Here is an 18615-nt window from a genome sequence, read left to right as displayed (position 1 = left end):
GCGGGGTGTGGCACCGGGTGGGGTCCGCGCGGGTGGTGAGGGGTGGGGGGCTCTGGAAGGGGATTTGGGGTCGTGGATGAGGATTTGGGATTCTGGATGGGGATTTGGGATTCTGGATGGGGATTTGGGATTCTGGACGGGGATTTGGGGTCCTGGATGGGGGTTTGGAATTCTGGATGGGGATTTGGGATTCTGGATGGGGATTTGGGATTCTGGATGGGGATTTGCGGTCGTGGATGAGGATTTGGGGTCGTGGATTGAGATCTGGGATTCTGGATGGGGATCTGCGATCCTGAATGGGGATTTGGGGTCGTGGATGGGGATTTGGGGTCGTGTATAGGGATGTGAGATTCTGAACTGGGATCTGCCACTCTGGAAGGGGATTTGGGATCCTGAATGGGGATTTGGGATCGTGGATGGGGATTTGGGGTCCGGGATGCGGCCGGGCCGGGCTCTATGAGCCCCCCGCACGCTGCTGCCCGCGGATCGCCGTCCCTCCGCCTGCAGCGGCTCGCGAATCCCCGGTGCCGCGGCCACGGGAGGCTCCAGGACTCCGCTCCCCGCCTGTCCCCGCAGCGCTCCCGTTCCTGCTTCCCCTCTCCCCCAGCCCCAGAGCGGGACGAGATCCCCGCTCCCCATCCCTCACCCCAGCCCCAACCTCAGCCCCCACAGCAGGGCGGGACCCCCCCACCCCAGGGCCCTGCCCAGCGCCACAGGGGGCTGGGAACCCCAAAATCCCCCCAAAAAGCAGGCGGCAGGCGTGGATCCAATGGTTTAATGCGCCCTGGACACCGCCAGCCCCGCGGGCTCCGGGGCTGCTGTGCGGGTCCATCCCGGGGCGGGGACGGGGCCGGGGGCCCGCGGCTCCCGGGGCGCAGGAGGGTGGCAGCCGCTGTCCGCCGCTGTCCCCCGCTGTCGCCGCTGCCTCAGGAGCACTTGAGGATGAAGAGGTTGCAGGAGGTGCCGCGGGGGCAGCTGCAGAGCTTCCCGAAGCGCGCCCCGCGCCGCACCGCGCACGGCTCCCGGGGCTCGCACTGCGGGGCGGCACCGTCAGCCCCGCGGCTGGACCCCCCCAAAACCGGGGGGGACCCCAGACCCTGGGGAACCCCCAGGGCGAGCCCCCGCCGCCCCCCGGCCCCGCCGTACCCAGGGCACCCAGCTCAGCCTCTTCTCCAGCGCCGGCGGCTCCCGCGTGTGCAGCACCTCCGGGAGCACCCCCACCTGCACCGGGCGGCACCGGGACACCCCCAATGCCCGGGACACCCAGGAACCCCGCGGGGTCACCCCGAGTCCCTCGAGACACCCAGGAACCACGGAGGGTCACCCCGAGTCCCCCAGGACACCCAGGAACCCCCGAATCTCACCCCGAATTCCAGGGACACCCAGGAGCCCCGTGGGGTCACCCCGAATTCCAGGGACACCCAGGAGCTCTGGATCTGTCGCCCTGAATCCCCCAGGACACCCAGGAGCTCCAGAGGGTCACCCCGAGTCCCCCGGGACACCCAGAATCTCCGGATCTGTCACCCCGAGTCCCCCAGGCTCCTGTCCCATCCCCACCCCGTGTCTGGCTCATCCAGGTCAGGAACCAGGGCTGGGGTGGGATCGGGGGGTGCAGGGTCTGTCCTTAGGGTGCCCCCCACTCCCGGGGGCGGGCTCAGGTCCCCCCTCCTCTTCCCACCGCCCTCCCCGCAGCCGAGCCAGGGCTCAGGATGGAAACAGGGCAGGAAAACCCGGCCGGAGCCCCCCGAACCCGCGGGATGTCCCAGCACAAACCCAGCGGAGGGGTCTCGGTCTCCCCCTCCCCAATTCCTCAGGAATCCCCCCAGAACCGGCCCCAAACCGGGGAGGGAGGAGCAGGAACATCCCAAAACGCCCCAAAACCTCCCGGGGGGCCCTGGGGACCCCCTGCCCCCCTCCCGCAGCCCCTCACCAGCTCCGTCTCCTCCCGGCTGGGCCGAGGCTCCGGTACCGGTTCGGGGGTGCCGAGCAGGACGAGGCCGGAGCCCAGCAGGCAGAGCAGGCAGAGCCGGGCGTTTTCCATGATCCCGGTGCCGGCTGCGCCCCTGGAAGCTCCGGGATGTGCCGGGCTCGGCTTTAAACCCCCTCCGCCACCCCCGGGGCGCGGTGACGCAGACGGGGCGCCTGTGTCCCCCCAAAGCCCGGCAGCGTCACCGGGCTGCGGGGGGACACAGCATCCCTGGGGACACAGGTGCCACCAGCGCGGCCGGGGACGGACGTCAGCAGCGAGCCCAGGCGGGGACCCCCGGTGACCCCCCCGGGCCGCAGCCGCCGCCAATTCCCTGAGCAAACACCGGGCCCGTCCGCGCTCCGGACACGGCACAGACCGGGGGACACGAGAGGGGACAGACGGCTTCACTGGAAAGGGGGGGACAGGCGGGGGACAGGCAGGGGGAGGGACAGGGGACAGGCAGGGGGACAGGAAGGGGACAGGAAGAGGGTCAGGCAGGGGACAGACAGGGGGAGAGACAGGGGACAGACAGGGGACAGGCAGGGGGACAGACAGAGGAAGAGACAGGGGACAGGCAGGGCGACAGATGGGGACAGACAGGGGACAGGCAGGGCGACAGACAGAAGGACAGCCGGGAGGAATTTCCCCCGCGGGGACAGCCAGGAGACAGCCAGGGGAGACAGACAAAGAGACAGCCAGGGGGGACAGACAAAGAGACAGCCAGGGGGGACAGACAGGGAGACAGGTAGGGGGGACAGATAGGGGACAGACGCGGGGGGACAGACAGAGGGACAGCCGGGGAATTCAGCCAGGGGGACACAGGGGAGCTGCAGCTCTGTTGCCCACAGCCCGCCCGGGCTCCCCGCTATCCCCAGCGGGGCTCTCCGCTCGCGCTCCATCCCTGCCTGGTCCCGCCGTGTCCCCAAACCCCGCAGGGTCCCCACAGACGCCGCTCCCGTTCCCCTCTGCCCCCCGGGGATCCCCCGGTCCCTCCTCACCCCCGCGGGGTTCCCCCTGTCCCCCCGCCGTCCCAGGTCCTGCCCCGGCCATCCGCGTCACAGTCGAGCATCTTCCTCCTCCCCCTCCTCCTCCTCCTCGCTGGGGGTTTGGGGGTCCACGGGGAGCCCCCCTCAGAAACCGGGACGGGCGGGGGCACCCCCGGACACCGGCAGCACCGAGGCGTGGCGAACCCCGACCCCCGCCGAGCCCGGTGCCCCCGGTCCGGTCTGGTCCAAACCCCCCAGTCCCGGTCCGGTCGCCCCCAGAGCAGCCCGGCCCCGGTTTGGGACAAACGGTCCCGTCGCTCCCGACCCTGGGCCGGTCACCGGGGGCCCCGGTGCAGCTCAGTCCCGGTTAACCCCGCCCGGTCTCAGCCCAGTCCGGTCCCGGTCTGGCGGCTTCGAGACCCGGTCCAGTGGCCCCTGATCCTGCTCCAGATCAGTCCTGGCTGCCCCCACTCGGTCTGGTCCCGGTTCGGTTGCCCCCAGCCCAGGTCGGTGCCGGTTTGGTGACCCCCGGCCCGGTCCCAGTCGGGTCCCAATCCGGTCCCCGTGCCCCCGGTCCCGGTTCGGCAGCCCCGCGCCCCGCCCACACGCCGAGGCTCCGCCCACAGGGGCGCGAAGCCTTCTGGGTAATGTAGTCCCCATTTAAGGGCGCGGAAGGGCGGGGAACTCAGGACTACACTTCCCATAAGGCTTTGCGGCAGCGCCGGGGCAGCGAGCGGGCGGGGACAGCGCCGCCTGCTGGCTCGGAGGAGGCGGAGCCATCGGTGTGATGAGTTACGGCCGCGCTCGGACACGGCGCGGGGGGACACGGGGGGACAGCGAGGGGGGACAGCGAGGGGGGACAGCGGGGACACGCACGAAGAGCCAGCACCGCCGTGGGCGGCTGGCAGCGCGGGAAATACACGTTCAGGAGGACGCAGCAGAGGGAAACTGAGGCACGGCGTGGCCACCTCCCGTCACCCCACGGCCCCGGGGGTTCACGCACCGGTCCGGCCCTGCACCTGCGGGACGCGGGGGCCAAGACGGGGCGAGCCCGGTGTGCCGAGCCCCGGGACAAGGGCGGGCAGCGGGAGCGCGTCCCCGGCGGGCCCGGGCCGTGTCTCCGGCAGGTGGCGGCCGCCGCCCGCCCGCAGCACGGAGCGCCCCGCGTGTCCCCGTTTCCCCCGGCTCTGAGCGCGCCGGCCCCTCCCGCCCCCGGGTGCAGTCCTGGTGCACGGACCGAGCCGCCCCCCGCGCCCCGGTGCGTGAATCGCCGTCCCCCGGTGCAGCCCCCGCTCCACCGACAGACCCCAGGTGCAGCCCCCGGTGTACGGACCGGCCCGCGGCCCACGAACCGACCCCCGCTGCCGCCCCCGGTGCACGGACCGACCCCCCTGTGCAGCCCCCGGTGCACGGACCGACCCCCCGGGACAGCCCCCGGTGCACGGACAGACCCCCCGGGACAGACCCTGCTCCACGCACAAAAACCCCGGTGCAGCCCCCGACCCCCGTTGCAGCTCCGGTCCCCGGGCCGACCCCCGCCGTGCAGCCCCCTGTGCAGGGAGGAGCCCCCGGCCCCAGGGACCGACCCCCGGTGCACGAACCGAGTCCCGGTGCAGCCCCTGGTGCAAGAACCGACTCCTGGAGCGAACCCCGGTCCCACGGACCGACCCCCCTGTGCAGCCCCCGTTGCACGGAGCGACCCCCGGAGCGACCCCGGGAGCGACCCCCGGTGCGCCGGGCGACCCCCCGGTGCAGCCCCCGGTCCCACAGGTCAGTCCCGGTGCACCGAGCGACCCCCTGAGCGACCCCCGCTGCAGCCTCCGCTGCACGAACGGAGCCCCCGGTGCAGCCCCCGGCCCCACGGACCGACCCCGACCCCAGCCCCCGTTCCCCCCGTTCCCCCCGTTCCCCCCCCGTTCCCCCGTTCCCGCCGCCCCGCCGGTCCCACGCCCGTCCCGCCGCGGGGGGGGCGCAGTTTCAGGGCGGGGGTTTCCCCCGCGCTCCCCCCCCGCGTTTCACCCCCACGTGGGCCCCGCCGGCGGCGCCCAATCAGCGCCGCGTCCGTGGGCGGCTCCGCGCGGCGCCAGCCAATGGAAGAGGCGGGGGCGCCGCGCGGGGCCCCGCCCCTCGGTGGGGTCCTATAAAAGGGGGCGCAGGGCGCGGCGGAGCCTCAGAACGATCGCGCTGGAGCGGCGGCGGGAGCGGAGCGGGAGCGGGGATCGCGATAGCGCCGCGATATCTCCGCGATACCCCCGCGATAGCCGCGCTCGGGATTATTGCTCTTGGAATTTGCCTTCTTCTCCCGCGGATTACAATTGCACCATGACCCTGGAGGAGCTGGTGCCTTGCGATAGCAGCAAGTAAGTGGCGGGCGGCTCGGGGCGTTCGGCCGGGGGGGGTCCGCGCTTGTCGCCGCCGCCGCTCACCGGCGCTGTGCTTGCTCCCGGCAGGATGCAGGCGGTGAGCGAGGCGGTGGAGCGGGTGCTGGTGGCGGCGCAGCGGCAGGACCGGCTCACCGTGGGAGTCTACGAGTCGGCCAAGCTCATGAATGTGTGAGTATCGCGACAGGGCTCTGTCGGGGGAGGTCTGTCGGGGGGGTTCATCCGGCTTAGCGCAGGGCTGGCTCTTGGCAGGAGCGTTTTGGGGGGGATGACAGAGAATTTGTGGCAGAATTTGGGTGGGGGGTCTGTCCCTCATTTTTGGGGGTGACACCGCAGGAGGGGGCTCCCCGAGCTGTCGCGACTCGCCCCTAACCCGGCTCGCCCCGCAGGGACCCCGACAGCGTGGTGCTGTGCGTGCTGGCCACCGACGAGGAGGACGAGGGTGACATCGCGCTGCAGATCCACTTCACGCTCATCCAGGCGTTCTGTTGCGACAACGACATCCACATCCTGCGCGTGTCGGGCATGCAGCGCCTCGCCGACATCCTGGGCGAGCCCGCGGCGGGCTCCGAGCCCCGCGACCTGCACTGCCTCCTGGTCACGGTGAGCGGCGGGGCCGGACGGGGACGGGGCGGCTCGGGGACCGCGTGTCGCGACACTGGTGGCACTGACCCCCTTCTCCTGCTCCCCCAGAACCCGCACACGGACGCGTGGAAGAGCCAGGGGCTGGCCGAGGTGGCGAGTTACTGCGCCGAGAGTCGCGACAGGAACCAGTGGGTGCCTTACGTGTGTCTGCAGGAGCGCTGAGCCCTTCCCGGCCTGGACTTGAAGGATTAAAAACCTTTTTTTTTTAAACAAAAAAAACCCAACACAAAACAGCAGAAGGAGAAAAAAAAAAAAAAAAGGGAAGAAACAGCGAGTTCCAACCCACAATCCCCAAACCCACCGATTTTATTTTTCTTTTGGACCGGAGAGGAGGAAGGGGGAGCGCGGCCGCCGCGGTGGGGATGGAGGGACGCGGGCCGGAGCCGGGCCGGAGCCGCCGGCCGAGGAGCGGTGCTGGACCCTGGGCCGGAGCTGGGCAGCCCCGGGCGGGCGCTGCGGAGCGCGGGGAGTGACCCCGGAGCTGCGACATTGTCGCGATTTTTGGCAGCTGGGACCCCATGGAGGCGAGGACTGCAGAGGGCTGGATTTTTAATTTTTTTTTTACTTTTTCTTTTTTCCTTTTTTTTTGTTTTTTTTTTGGTTGAGAAAAGTGCTTTTTCCAAGGAATTACCGACGTCTGCACGGATGGACCTGCACCCCCCGGGGTGCTGCTTTTGCACTTGGAGACCCTGAGCTGAACCTTTTCCAGAGTTTATTCTTCTACCGAGCGAGGAACTAAATTTATTTGCAATAAAATGTCTGACGTTAGTGGTGTTTGCTCTTCCCTCTGCTCTGCTGGAGCCGTTCCCGGGGGAGCGGGAGCGGGATCGGCGCCTCCCGGGCGGGTTTTGGGGTGGGCTCCACCTCCCCTGGGGGGGCCTTTTATAGAGCCGGGGGTTCCCACCCGTGTGTGGCCTCGCTGCTGCTGCTGGAGGAGAAATTCCAGCCCCACCCTTCTCTGAAAAAAGGGTTTTTCCAAGAAAAACACCCCCGAGGTGCCCTGAGCTCCGTGGGAAACTGAGGCACGGCCCCCCCGCCCCCGGGCTTGGGGTTGGAGCTTTCCCCACCCCCGGAGGAACCGTGGGAACCGGGGCGGCCCCGGGGGCGGGGGGAACCCGGGGAGTCCCCGCGCCCCCCTCCCCGGGGGGGGGATTCCCTCTGCCCCCGGGGGTGGCCGGGGTTGGGGACAAGGAGAGCGGGGACCCCCGGGGACATGGAGAGTGGGGGGGTCGGGGGTGGGGTCCCCCCTTTGTGGGCACCGGGGGCTCCCCGGGATCGTTCGGGGAGCGCGTCCCGAGCTCACCGGGGCCCGCCGGGGTCACACGAGGCCCCGCCAGGCCGGGAGCGGTGCCAGCCCCGGGCGGGAGCCAGGACGGTCCTGCCCGGCTGGGACACGGTGTCCGGCCGGGCAGGGACACCGCGACCGGCCAGCCCCGCCTGGGGACACGGTGGCCGTCCCAGAGCGTCCCGCGGCTTGGGGACGTGCCCTGTGCCCTCCTTTGGGAAACTGAGGCACGGAGGGAGCGCGGCGTGTGACAGCCCCGGCTGAGGCCACCGCAGCGCCACCCCCCCGTGTCCTGGCGGCCCCAAGGGACAAGGTGGTGACAACAGGGACAAGGTCGTGACCCCCTCCAGGTTCCGCCGGCTGACACGAGCCGTGGGGTCTCAGCTGGGGGTGGGGGGGTCTCGCTGTTCCCGGGGGGTCCCCCCGGGAAAATCCCGCAGGGAAAGGGCCCGGGGGCGGCCGAGCCTGCCCCAACTCGTTTCACTGATGAGCAGCGGGGTCACGAGGCCATTCCTGTCGCCGCTGTCACCGCGCCCGTGCCACTCGTGTGACCGGTGTGTCAGGCCGCGGCTGCGTCACGGGACTGGCAGGGGTGGCAGCGCCCCCTCCCCCTCCATCCCAGACCCCCATTCCCATCCCGGACCCCCATTCCAAATCCGGGACCCCCATTCCAAATCCGGGACCCCCATTTCCCATCCCGGACCCCCATTCCAAATCCGGGACCCCCATTTCCCATCCCGGACCCCCATTCCCATCTCGGACCCCCATTCTTGGCCCCGGGGGTTCCCCCGTTGCTTTTTTGGGGTCTCTGTGTCCATGGGGAGGGGTCCTTGAGGAGTTCCCGGGCTCTGGGGGTGCCCCAGCTGCTGTTTTGGGGGTGCCCGGGGGGGTCTCTGTGTCCATGGGGGGGTCTCTGGTGGGTCTGAGGGTTCCCGAGCCTTTGGGCTGCTGTTCAGGCGGGTCTCTGTCCCCGTGAAGGTTTTTGGGGGATTCCTGCACCCTTAGGGTGCCCCCACTGATGTTTTGGGGGTGCCCAGGGGGGTCTCTGTGTCCATGGGGGGGTCTTTGAGGGGTTCCCGGGCTCTGGAGGTGCCCCAGTTGCTTTTTTGGGGGTCTCTGTGTCCACGGGGGGGTCTTTGAGGGGTTCCCGGGCTCTGGAGGTGCCCCAGTTGCTTTTTTGGGGGTCTCTGTGTCCACGGGGGGGTCTTTGAGGGGTTCCCGGGCTCTGGAGGTGCCCCAGTTGCTTTTTTGGGGGTCTCTGTGTCCACGGGGGGGTCTTTGAGGGGTTCCCGGGCTCTGGAGGTGCCCCAGTTGCTTTTTTGGGGGTCTCTGTGTCCATGGGGGGGTCTTTGAGGGGTTCCCGGGCTCCGGGGGTGCCCCAGGTGCTGGGGGGGACACAGGGACACCGTGGGTGGGGGGGTGAGCGCCGGGGGGGCTGCACCGGGGGCTGCTCCGGGGGTCCTGAGGTGGGAACGGGGGGGGGTTTGGGGGCGGGGGGGGCACCGAGGCCTTTCCCGGCTCGGGGGCGGCCGCAGCCAGACAGGGCAGGGCCGGAGCCGCGCCGGAGCCGCGCCGGAGCCGCGGATTTACGAGTCTGGGCGGCTCCGGCGGCTCCCGGGCTCCGTCTCCACCCTGGCAGCGACAGCGGCGACAAGAAACCGGGGGGACACCGCCACCCCCCGACCCCCAGCCCGGGCCCGTCCCGGTGTCCCCACGCTGTGGAAACCGGGGGGAAACTGAGGCACGGAGCCGCTCCCCTCCCCCGCCGGTGACGCGCGGAGCAGGAAGTCCCTCCGTGATGTCACCGAGGTGGCCCCATTGCGTCACGGGTGTCCCCGTGTCACCCGCGTGGGGACAGCGTGGGAGCCCCGCGGAGTCCCCGCGGTCGGGGGGTGACCCCGGGGGGGTCCCCGCTGCTGTCCCCGCGCCGGTGGCACCGAGGGGACCCGCGGCTGTCCCCGGGCCAGCCGGTGCCGTGGCGGTGGCGAGGAGTTAATTAGAGCGGCAGGGAGTTAATTAGGGCGGCAGGAGTTAATTGGAGCGGCAGCCAGGCTGGGAACAGCCCGGCGGAGGAGGCAGGGCTGGTTTTGGTTATTTTTAGGCGCTCCCAGCCCGGTGCCACCCGCCCGGTGTCGCTCGGCGCTGGCACCGCCACCCGCTGCCACCCCCGGGGCTGGCGGCGAATTCCCGGCAGGGGGGGAGGCGCTCCCGGGAGTTTTTTAGGGAATTCGGGGGAGTTTGGGATTCCGCGGCGGGGACCTGGCCGGGGGACAGCGACAACGGGACCTGCTGCCACCACCCCCTGTTTGTGACCCTGTCCCTGTCCCCCTGCCCATCCCGCCCTTTTGGGGTGAAAATCCCACCAATTCCCGCCATTCCCGGCCCGGATCCCGCTGATTTCCCAGGAAAGCGGCTCCGGAGCTGCCGGGAAGCTGGAACAGGCCGGGATCCCTTTTTTTTCCCGGAAAAAGGAAGGAATGGAAGGGCTGGGGTTGGTTTTCCCGTGGCCCCGTGGGTTGGGACGGCTCTGGAGATTCCCACGGAAAAGGAGATTCCCGAGAAAAAGGAGATTCCTGGGAAAAAGGAGATTCCTGGGAAAAAGGAGATTCCCGAGGGATCCCATGGAGGAGCCACCAGGGATGGGGGGAACAGGGAGTCCCTGAGAACTGGGGATTCCCAAGGGTGGGATGAGGGGATCCCTGGGATCCCGAGGGTTTCCAAGGGGTTTCAATCCTTGAGGGGCCTCAGTCCCAGGGAATCCTCAACCCCAAAGAATCCTCAATCCCCGGGAATCCTCAATCCCAGAGGGATCCCGGAGGATCCGGAATTCCCGATCCCACCCGAGCATCCAGGGGAGATCCAGGGGGGTCAGAGCAGCTCCCAAAGGTGGGAAAAGGGAATCCCTGGGAGTGGAAGGATTCCCAAGGGCGGGAGAAAGGGAACCGGGGATCCCCAGGGGGTTTCAGTGCTGGGGGGATCCCGGAGGATCCGGAATTCCCGCAGGATCCGGAATTCCCGGAGGATCCGGAATTCCCACAGGATCCGGAATTCCCACAGGATCCGGAATTCCTGGAGGATCCAGAATTCCCGCAGGATCCCAAATTCCCGCAGGATCCGGAATTCCCGCAGGATCCAGAATTCCCAGAATTCCCGATCCCCTCAGCGCAGGCGAGGCAGAGGAAACCCGGCACAAAATGCAAAGTGAGCTTTTGTTTTATTGTGTTTTCCATTCACTTGGGAACAACGATTCCACGGAATATTAAACACGGCGCGGGGAGGGGCCGGGGCTATGGCACACGAGAGAAAAGGGGGGAAAATCAACGAAACAAATCCCAAAAAAAAACCTGGGAATTGCAGACGGATGAGGAGCCTACGGCACAGACACCGAGCACTTCCTAAGGACAGTCCGGGAAAAAAAACCCGGCTTGGAGTTTGGCAACGAGATCAGAGTTTGGCAAATGAGAATAATGATAATAATAATAATATTAATAATAATAATAATTAAGGAGCGTTTGAATGGTGACAGACCAGAGAGAAGGAGAAAACGAGGAGCGCCAAGGATCCCACGTGGGCTCGGAGTAAATGAATTTTTGGGATTTTGTTAAATAAAGTTGGATTTTTAATGGGGAGGGGGGGAAAAAAGGGGGGGTTTGGGAGGATCCAGAGGCTCCGGGGTGTCCCGGCTCCGTCCCCCGAGACAGGGAGGGGAGGGCGAGGCAAAGGGAGGAAAACTGGAACAGGAGCAAAGTTTCCCTGGGCCTTTTATTCCCACATTTCTATTTTTGGCACTGGCTTCACCACAGCCCATAAAGAAAGGCCGGACAGATCTGGGCATGTGGTTAAATCCCAAAAAAAGAAGGCTTTTGTGGAGCTGGGCTCCGGCTCCTCCCGCTCCCCCTTCCAACACTTCAAAAGTTCTGAAAAGTCTTTTTTTATGTCTTTTTTTTCTTCCTTCCCCCCCTTTTCCTTTTTTTTTTTTTTTTGTGGGTTTTTTCCTCCTTTTTCTTTTTTTTTTTCTCCTTTTTCTTTTTTTTTCCTCCTTTTTCTTTTTTTTTCCTCCTTTTTCTCTTTTTTTCCCCTCCTTTTTCTCTTTTTTTTCTTTTTTTTTCCTTTTTTTTTTTCCTTTTTTTCTTTTTTTTTGGTTTAAATAAAATTATTTGGCAAATGCACTAAAACAAAGTACAAGCAACTACTGGGAATCTGCACTTCTATTTCTGCCATACAAAAACACCCACGGGATGAGCACGGATTTACTCGGACGAGGAGAAAATTCCAGGGGGGAAAAAAAAAGAAACAAAAAAAAGGGGAAAAAAAGAAGAAAAAAAAAATCAAAATTAAGGAATTTTTTTCCCACCAAAAACGAGACACCAGCACCTGCCAGCGGGAGGGAACGACCCTCGGCATTCCGGGATCCCCTGGGAGATGCTCCATGGCCTTTCCCCCGGCTTCCTGCCCCCTTTCCCTTCTCCCAATCCCTTTTCCTGGCTCCTTTTCCCTTTCCCTGCCCCTTTTCCCTTCTCCTTGTCCCTTTTCCCCCAGCTCCCTGTCCCTTCTCCTGGCTGTTTTCACTTTTCCCCGCTCCTTTCCCTTCTCCCAATCCCTTTTTCCCAGCTCCTTTTCCATTTTCCCTTCTCTCTCCCCCTTTCCCAATCCCATTTCCCAGCTCTTTTTCCCTTTTCCCTATCCCCTTTTCCCTTTTCCAAAGCTCTTTTCCTGGCTCCTTTTCCCTTCTCCCTGTCCATTTTCCCATCTCCCATCCCCCTTTCCCCTTCTCCCATCCCCTTTTCCTTTCCCCCATCCCCTTTTCCTTTCCCTTCTCCCCTTTTCCCATCTCCTATCCCCTTTTCCCTTTCTCCCATCCCCTTTTTCCTTCTCCCTGTCCCTTCTCCCATCTCTCATCCCCCTTTCCCGGCTCCCTGTCCCTTTTTCCCTTTTCCCTTTTCCCTTTTCCCTTTCTCCCATCCCCTTTTCCCTTTTTCCCTTTTCCCATCCCCCTTTCCCATCTCCCATCCCCTTTTCCCTCTCTCCCATCCCTTTTCCTTTCTCCCTGTCCATTTTCCCTTTCTCCCATCCCCTTTTCCCTTTTTCCCTTCTCCCATCCCCTTTTCCCGGCTCCCTTTTCCCTCCTCCCGGCTCCAGCTCTCCTTTGCCTCGGGCACGACCCCGGGATGGAGGAGGCGACCCCAAAGCGCCCCCCGAGCCTCCCTTGGGATCCACATCCCACGGGATTCTCCCGGCGTGGGAGCGGGGTTGGAGCCCCCGAGGAGGAGGAGGAAGAGGAGGAGGAGGAAGAGGAGGAGGAGGAAGAATTCCCGGCTCCAGCCCCGGCTCCGGGATAGCACCAAGCTCTGGTCTCGAACACAGAGGAAGAATCGGATCTGGAGTACAAAAATAAGGCTGGAACTGTCCGAGAGTTTCAGGACAGAGGGAATTCCCTCCTGGAGAGGGAATCCCGGGCTGGACTCCGGGGGATTCCCGGCGGGCGGGAGCTTGGAGCGGGATGGGAGCAGGGATTTGGGATTTGGGATCAAACTCTCCACAAAAGGCTGAGGGAAAGGGAGGGAAATTATTTGGGAAATGATCCCGTTTTCCCTGCTCTTCAGCGGGATGCGGGGGGACATTCCCGAGCCCTGGAATTCCGGGGAGCTCTCCCAGGAAAAGCCGCACGGGTTTTAGCGTTAAAAACGTGGGATTTTCCCGGCTTTGCTGCAAAGGGAAACGACGGCGGGCTGAAAACCAGGAACGGCGACATTCCCGCGGCCGAGGAGGGGACACGGAGCGGCCCTGCCCGTCCCGGCGCCGCTGGGAATTCCAGCCGCCTCTGGAAAAGGGCGGGAGCCGCTCCCAGGAATTCCCTGGATTTCCCTTTTTCCCTGGATTTCCCTTTTTCCCTGGATTTCCCTTTCCCTGCTCCCATTTCCGCGGGGATTCTCCTCCCGCCGGAGCGGGATCAGCCGGATCCAGGGAATTGTTCTCCCGTGGGACCCCCGGCATTCCCGAAGCTTTTGGGGGAATGGGGAAATTCCCAGGATTTCCCATCGGGTGTGGCCGGGCTGTTTTTATCCCTGCTCTTCCCCCAAACCTCAGGATAACCGGGAACGGCCTCTCCCGGCGGGGGTCTTGGGAAATCTTTTCCAACCCCATGGATCCTGGGATCCTGGGAGACTGGGATCCTGGGATTCTGGAATCCTGGGATTCTGGGATCCTGGTTATTCTGGGATTCTGGGATCCCGGGATCCTGGGAATGTCTCCCAGGAGCTGCTGAGCCCCAGGATGGGCCCTGGGGAAGGAGATTGGGTTCAGACACTGCACCCAAATCCCGGGATCTGTCCCTTTCCAACAGATCCATGGGAATTCCTGGAGCTCTCCCGAGCATCCACCAGGCCCAGCCCTTCCCAAGGGTTCCAAGGAAGCAGCTGCTGCTCCCCCTTTTCCTGATCCCGCTTTCCTGGATCCCCTTTTTCCCTGGATCTCCCTTTTCCCTGGATCCCTCTTTCTGTGGATCCCTCCCTTCCCTGGATCCCCCTTTCCCTGGATTTCCCTTTCCCTGCATCCCCCTTTTCCCTGGATCCCCTTTTTTCCCAGATTTCCCTTTCCCTGGATTTCCCTTTCCCTGGATTTCCCTTTCCCTGCTCCCTTTTCCCTGGATCTCCCTTTTTCCCTGGATTCCTTTTTTCCCTGGATCCCGTTTTTCCCTGGATCCCCCTTTCCCTGGATTTCCCTTTTTCCCTGGATCCCCCTTTCCCTGGATCTCCCTTTTTCCCTGGATTCCCCCTTTCCCTGGATCTCCCTTTCCCTGCTCCCTTTTCCCTGGATCTCCCTTTTTCCCTGGATCCCCCTTTCCCTGCTCCCTTTTCCCTGGATCCCCTTTTTCCCTGGATCCCCTTTTTCCCTGGATTTCCCTTTCCCTGCTCCCGGGTTCCTCCCTCCATTCCAGGTCACCCCCAGGCGCTCCCAGTAAAATCCCAGTCCCAGTTTCCCCAGGGATGGGAACGGAACTGGTCCCTCCCCTCCCCCTCCCCACCTGCCCTAACCTCCCCTGGGTTTAGCAGGAAGAATTCCAGGGTGGAAAAGGGAAAACGCCGGGAATTTGCCAATTTGGGTTGAAACTCCCCTCAAAAGTCGATTTTTCCAAGATTCTGGATGCAGCAGGAATCTCCTCCCCTCCCTCCTCCAATTTGGGGACAGCACAGAGACCCCCAAAAAATCCTGGCCTCCCCCATCCCTAAAATTCCTCCTGGGATCTCTCCCAGCTGGGAATTCCCCGGCAGGGCCATCCTGGATCCGCAGGGATGCAGGAAAATCCTCCCCGGCCTCCCTCTGGCCATTCCCAACTGGGATTTTTCCAGCTGGATTTGGGGATTTTGGGGTTTTTTTTGGTTGTTTGGTGGGGTTTTTTTATACCGATTTTCTACAAAATTGCTCCCACCTTGTCCCTCCTCCAGAGGAAATTCCTGCTCTGGTGGGATCCAGGTCCAGCTCTCACATTCCCAAACTGGGGTCACTGGGAATGACCCCCCAAAGCTCCTCCTCCTCCTCCTCCTCCTCCTCCTCCTCCTCCTCCTCCTCCTCCTCCACCCCTTCCCCAAATCCAAATATCCAACACAAAATCCCCCCCCCTCGCCCTTCCTTCTCCTCCCTCAACCCCGGGCAAACTTTAAAACCTCAATTCCAAATTTCCCAATTTTTCCTTCCCTAAACCCACCCCCCTCCTCCACTTCCAAATTTATTTTTTCGGGATTTTTGTTTGTTTTGTTTTTTCTTGGGCTGTTTTCTGTTGGTTTTCCTGGGGGATTTTTGAAGTTCTGCTGGAAGGCAGCGCTGAGTTTTTACCCCTGGGCGTGGGTGGAGGTGTGGAGGAGCTGGATCCGGCGGGGATTCCCTTCTGGAAGGTTCCGGAGCTATAGGATGGTGCAGGGCTTTTTGTCCTTGAAGGGATTCTCGGAAGCGGGGACTCCCACCAGGAGAGGATCGTTCCGGGCATGCTGCTCGCAGTAATTCATCAGCTCCGAGGATGCTTTGGACACCTGGGGGTTTGGGAGGGGGGAAAAATAAAAATAAAATATTAAAAATAAAATATATATTTTTAAAAATTAAAAATAATAAATAAATAAAATTATAATATATAATATATAATATGTAATATATAATATATAATATATAATATATAATATATAATATATAATATATAATATATAATATATAATATATATAATATAATATAATATAATATAATATAATATAATATAATATAATATAATATAATACAATATAATATAATATAATATAATATAAATAAATAAATATATAAAAATAATATATAAAAATATAATAATATAATATAATTATAAAAAATAAAAATAAAAATTAAAAAATAAAATTTACAAATTAAGAAATAAAATAAAAATAAAAAATAAAAATAAAATATTAAAAAATTAAAATTAAAATTAAAAATAAAAATAAAAATAATAAATTAAAAAATTAAAAAATTAAAATTAAAAAGTTAAAAAATAAAAATAAAAAATAAAAATAATAAATTAAAATTAAATTTTAAAACATTAAAAAATAAAAAATAAAATAAAAAATAAAAGTAAAAAAGAAAAGAAAAAATAATTAATAAAATAAAATAAAATAAATAAAATAAATTTTAAAATAAAAAATAAAAAATAAAAATAAAAGAAGGAATTTGAGGGATAATCGCACCTCGGGGTTGGTGGTGATCCCAGGATTTTGGGGGTTTGACATTTGGCTTTTCCCAACAAAAAAATTGTAGGGATGAGGAGAAAAACGGGAATTGGAGGTGGAAAATTAGAATTTATATTGGGGAGGGTGGGGAAATAACAGCTGGGAGATTGAAATGGAATATTATATCCGTGTTTTTAAATGATTTAGGATGAGCTCTGAGGATGCTTTGCAGACCTGGATATTTGGGATAAAAGCAGGAATTTATGGGAATATTCCCATAAATATCCCCACCAGTGCTTGCAGGATTTTTGGGGATTTACATCCAGCTTTCCCCTTAAAGATTTAAAGGGATTTTATCCCATAGCTGCGTTTTTCAGGGATTTGGGATGAAAAAGTGAAGGAAAAGATTCCCTGAGTGCAGCCTCCTGTTCAGGTTTGGAAAAGCTTCGGATTCTTTATTTAAGCATTGCTTGGTTTAATTCCGAGCTGGTTTTTGGGAAGGGAGAGCCTGGAGCGATCTGAGGAGGCTCCAGGGAGCTCTGGAAAAATCCCAATCCTGATTTTAAATTTCAATTTCCTTCCTGACACAGGGCAGAGATGGAAGCACCTCTGGAGGTTCCTCTTTTCCAAACCTCTCCCAACCTTGGGCACTTCCAGAATCCAGGGAGAGAATTTCCCTAAAATTCCCCTTTTTTCCATCCCATCCCGTTTGTCACCAAATCCTGGATGGAGAAAACTCCTCCAGCTTCCCTGGAGGGAATCCTGGAGCTGGGGAGATCCTGCTGGGGGAAATTTGGGATTTTTTTCCCTCACCTTGATCCTCTCGATCCCGGCCTCGATGCGGAGCTGCTCCACCAGCTTCCGAGCCTGCGCTATGTTGTTAGTGGTGGACATTCTGTGCCATCAGCTCCGGGCCCCAGCACTGGAGAATCCTGGAAAAAAACATGGAAAAGGCAGGGTTGGAGCACTGGAGAATCCTGGAAAAACAAAAACCATGGGAAAGGCAGGGTTGGAGCAGAGTGTGGAGCTCCAGCACTGGAGAATCCTGGAAAAACAAAAACCATGGAAAAGGCAGGGTTGGAGCACTGGAGAATCCTGGAAAAACAACATGGAAAAGGCAGGGTTGGAGCACTGGAGAATCCTGGAAAAACAACATGGAAAAGGCAGGGTTGGAGCAGAGTGTGGAGCCCCAGCACTGGAGAATCCTGGAAAAAACAAAAAACATGGAAAAGGCAGGGTTGGACCACTGGAGAATCCTGAAAAAACAAAAACCATGGAAAAGGCAGGGTTGGAGCAGAGTGTGGAGCCCCAGCACTGGAGAATCCTGGAAAAAACAAAAAACATGGAAAAGGCAGGGTTGGAGCAGAGTGTGGAGCTCCAGCACTGGAGAATCCTGGAAAACAAACATGGAAAAGGCAGGGTTGGAGCACTGGAGAATTCTGGAAAAAACAAAAAACATGGAAAAGGCAGGGTTGGAGCAGAGTGTGGAGCCCCAGCACTGGAGAATCCTGGAAAAAACAAAAAACATGGAAAAGGCAGGGTTGGAGCACTGGAGAATCCTGGAAAAACAAAAACCATGGAAAAGGCAGGGTTGGAGCAGAGTGTGGAGCCCCAGCACTGGAGAATCCTGGAAAAAACAAAAAACATGGAAAAGGCAGGGTTGGAGCACTGGAGAATCCTGGAAGAAACAAAAACCATGGAAAAGGCAGGGTTGGAGCAGAGTGTGGAGCCCCAGCACTGGAGAATCTTGGAAAAACAAAAAACATGGAAAAGGCAGGGTTGGAGCACTGGAGAATCCTGGAAAAACAAAAACCATGGAAAAGGCAGGGTTGGAGCACTGGAGAATCCTGGAAAAAAAACGTGGAAAAGGCAGGGTTGGAGCACTGGAGAATCCTGGAAAAAAAACGTGGAAAAGGCAGGGTTGGAGCAGAGTGTGGAGCTCCAGCACTGGAGAATCCTGGAAAAACAAAAACCATGGGAAAGGCAGGGTTGGAGCAGAGTGGAGCTGCTCCATGCTGGGAGGGTGGGGAGGGAGCTCAGAGCCAGCTCCGGGCGTGTCCCCACGGCCCAGGGAGCTCTGGTGGCCCCAGTGACATTTCCTGGGGTTGTTTCGAGTTCCCCTTTCCCGGAGGAGCCCTCGGGCTCCTGTTCCAGGGGTTCTGTGGAAAGCTCTGCTGGGAGAGCACAAACGTCAGCCGGGTTCTGTGGAAGGGAAGCTGTGCCCGAGCACAGCCCGGGCGGGCACCCAGGGGGCACCCAGGGGGCACCAGGGGGGCTCCTGGACCTGGCTGGGCCATCCCTGGTGGCCTCAGTGTCCCCCTGGTACCTGGGCAGGTGACACCTGCATGTGGGACATGTCCAACCTTCCCATGGGGTCATGTCTGACCTTCCCATGGGATTTAGGTCCAGCCTCCCTATTGGGATCATGTCCGATCTGCCCATAGGATTTATGTCCAACCTGCCCATGGGGTCGTGTCTCTGTGGGATCATGTCCGACCTTCCCATGGGATTTCTGTCCAACTTGCCCATGGGATCATGTCCAAACTGCCCAGGAGGTCCTGTCTCTGTGGGGTCGTGTCCGACCTTCCTATGGGATTTGTATCCAACCTTCCCATGGGATTGGTGTCTGAACTCCCCATGGGATCATGTCCAACCTCCCCACAG

The 18615-nt window shown here is 60.3% G+C and overlaps 3 protein-coding genes across 3 annotated transcripts in view; 1 reads left to right on the top strand and 2 right to left on the bottom strand.

The window, feature by feature from the left end:
- Window positions 1–765: 765 nt before the first annotated feature.
- LOC134553642 (cocaine- and amphetamine-regulated transcript protein-like) lies at window positions 766–4093 on the bottom strand. Its single transcript, XM_063403573.1, has 4 exons — window positions 3959–4093; window positions 1931–2197; window positions 1147–1221; window positions 766–1034 (listed from the first exon to the last, which is right to left on the bottom strand). Exons 2-4 carry the CDS (start codon window positions 2039–2041, stop codon window positions 927–929), a joined length of 294 nt encoding a protein of 97 aa, XP_063259643.1. The 5' UTR covers window positions 2042–2197; window positions 3959–4093; the 3' UTR covers window positions 766–926.
- A 1024-nt stretch (window positions 4094–5117) lies between these two features.
- On the top strand, window positions 5118–6749 carry GADD45B (growth arrest and DNA damage inducible beta). Its single transcript, XM_063403581.1, has 4 exons — window positions 5118–5315; window positions 5406–5507; window positions 5726–5939; window positions 6030–6749. The coding sequence occupies exons 1-4, from the start codon at window positions 5278–5280 to the stop codon at window positions 6141–6143; spliced, it is 468 nt and encodes a 155-aa protein (XP_063259651.1). The 5' UTR covers window positions 5118–5277; the 3' UTR covers window positions 6144–6749.
- Window positions 6750–15006: 8257 nt separating this feature from the next.
- The window catches only part of GNG7 (G protein subunit gamma 7), a 65003-nt gene continuing 61394 nt past the window's right edge, over window positions 15007–18615 (bottom strand). Inside the window, exons 4-5 of the mRNA XM_063403591.1 lie at window positions 16765–16883; window positions 15007–15293 (exon numbers count right to left, since the gene is read on the bottom strand). Coding sequence (XP_063259661.1) covers window positions 15168–15293; window positions 16765–16845 — 207 coding nt within the window. The 5' untranslated portion in view covers window positions 16846–16883 and the 3' untranslated portion in view covers window positions 15007–15167. The remainder of the gene's footprint in view (window positions 15294–16764; window positions 16884–18615) is intronic.

Source organism: Prinia subflava, chromosome 8, assembly GCF_021018805.1.
Source record: "Prinia subflava isolate CZ2003 ecotype Zambia chromosome 8, Cam_Psub_1.2, whole genome shotgun sequence".
Classification (NCBI taxonomy): Eukaryota; Metazoa; Chordata; class Aves; order Passeriformes; family Cisticolidae; genus Prinia; species Prinia subflava.
This window is presented reverse-complemented; position numbering and strand designations above follow the sequence as displayed.

Excerpts from the sequence above, each read along its gene's own strand:
- LOC134553642 (XM_063403573.1), bottom strand. The coding sequence starts at position 2,041 with ATGGAAAACGCCCGGCTCTGCCTGCTCTGCCTGCTGGGCTCCGGCCTC. Across the intron at positions 1,222-1,930 it reads GCCGGGAGGAGACGGAGCTG|GTGGGGGTGCTCCCGGAGGT; the intron begins GTGAGGGGCTGC and ends CGCCCGGTGCAG. Across the intron at positions 1,035-1,146 it reads GGCTGAGCTGGGTGCCCTGG|TGCGAGCCCCGGGAGCCGTG; the intron begins GTACGGCGGGGC and ends GCCGCCCCGCAG.
- GADD45B (XM_063403581.1), top strand. The coding sequence starts at position 5,278 with ATGACCCTGGAGGAGCTGGTGCCTTGCGATAGCAGCAA. Across the intron at positions 5,316-5,405 it reads GTGCCTTGCGATAGCAGCAA|GATGCAGGCGGTGAGCGAGG; the intron begins GTAAGTGGCGGG and ends TGCTCCCGGCAG. Across the intron at positions 5,940-6,029 it reads TGCACTGCCTCCTGGTCACG|AACCCGCACACGGACGCGTG; the intron begins GTGAGCGGCGGG and ends CTGCTCCCCCAG.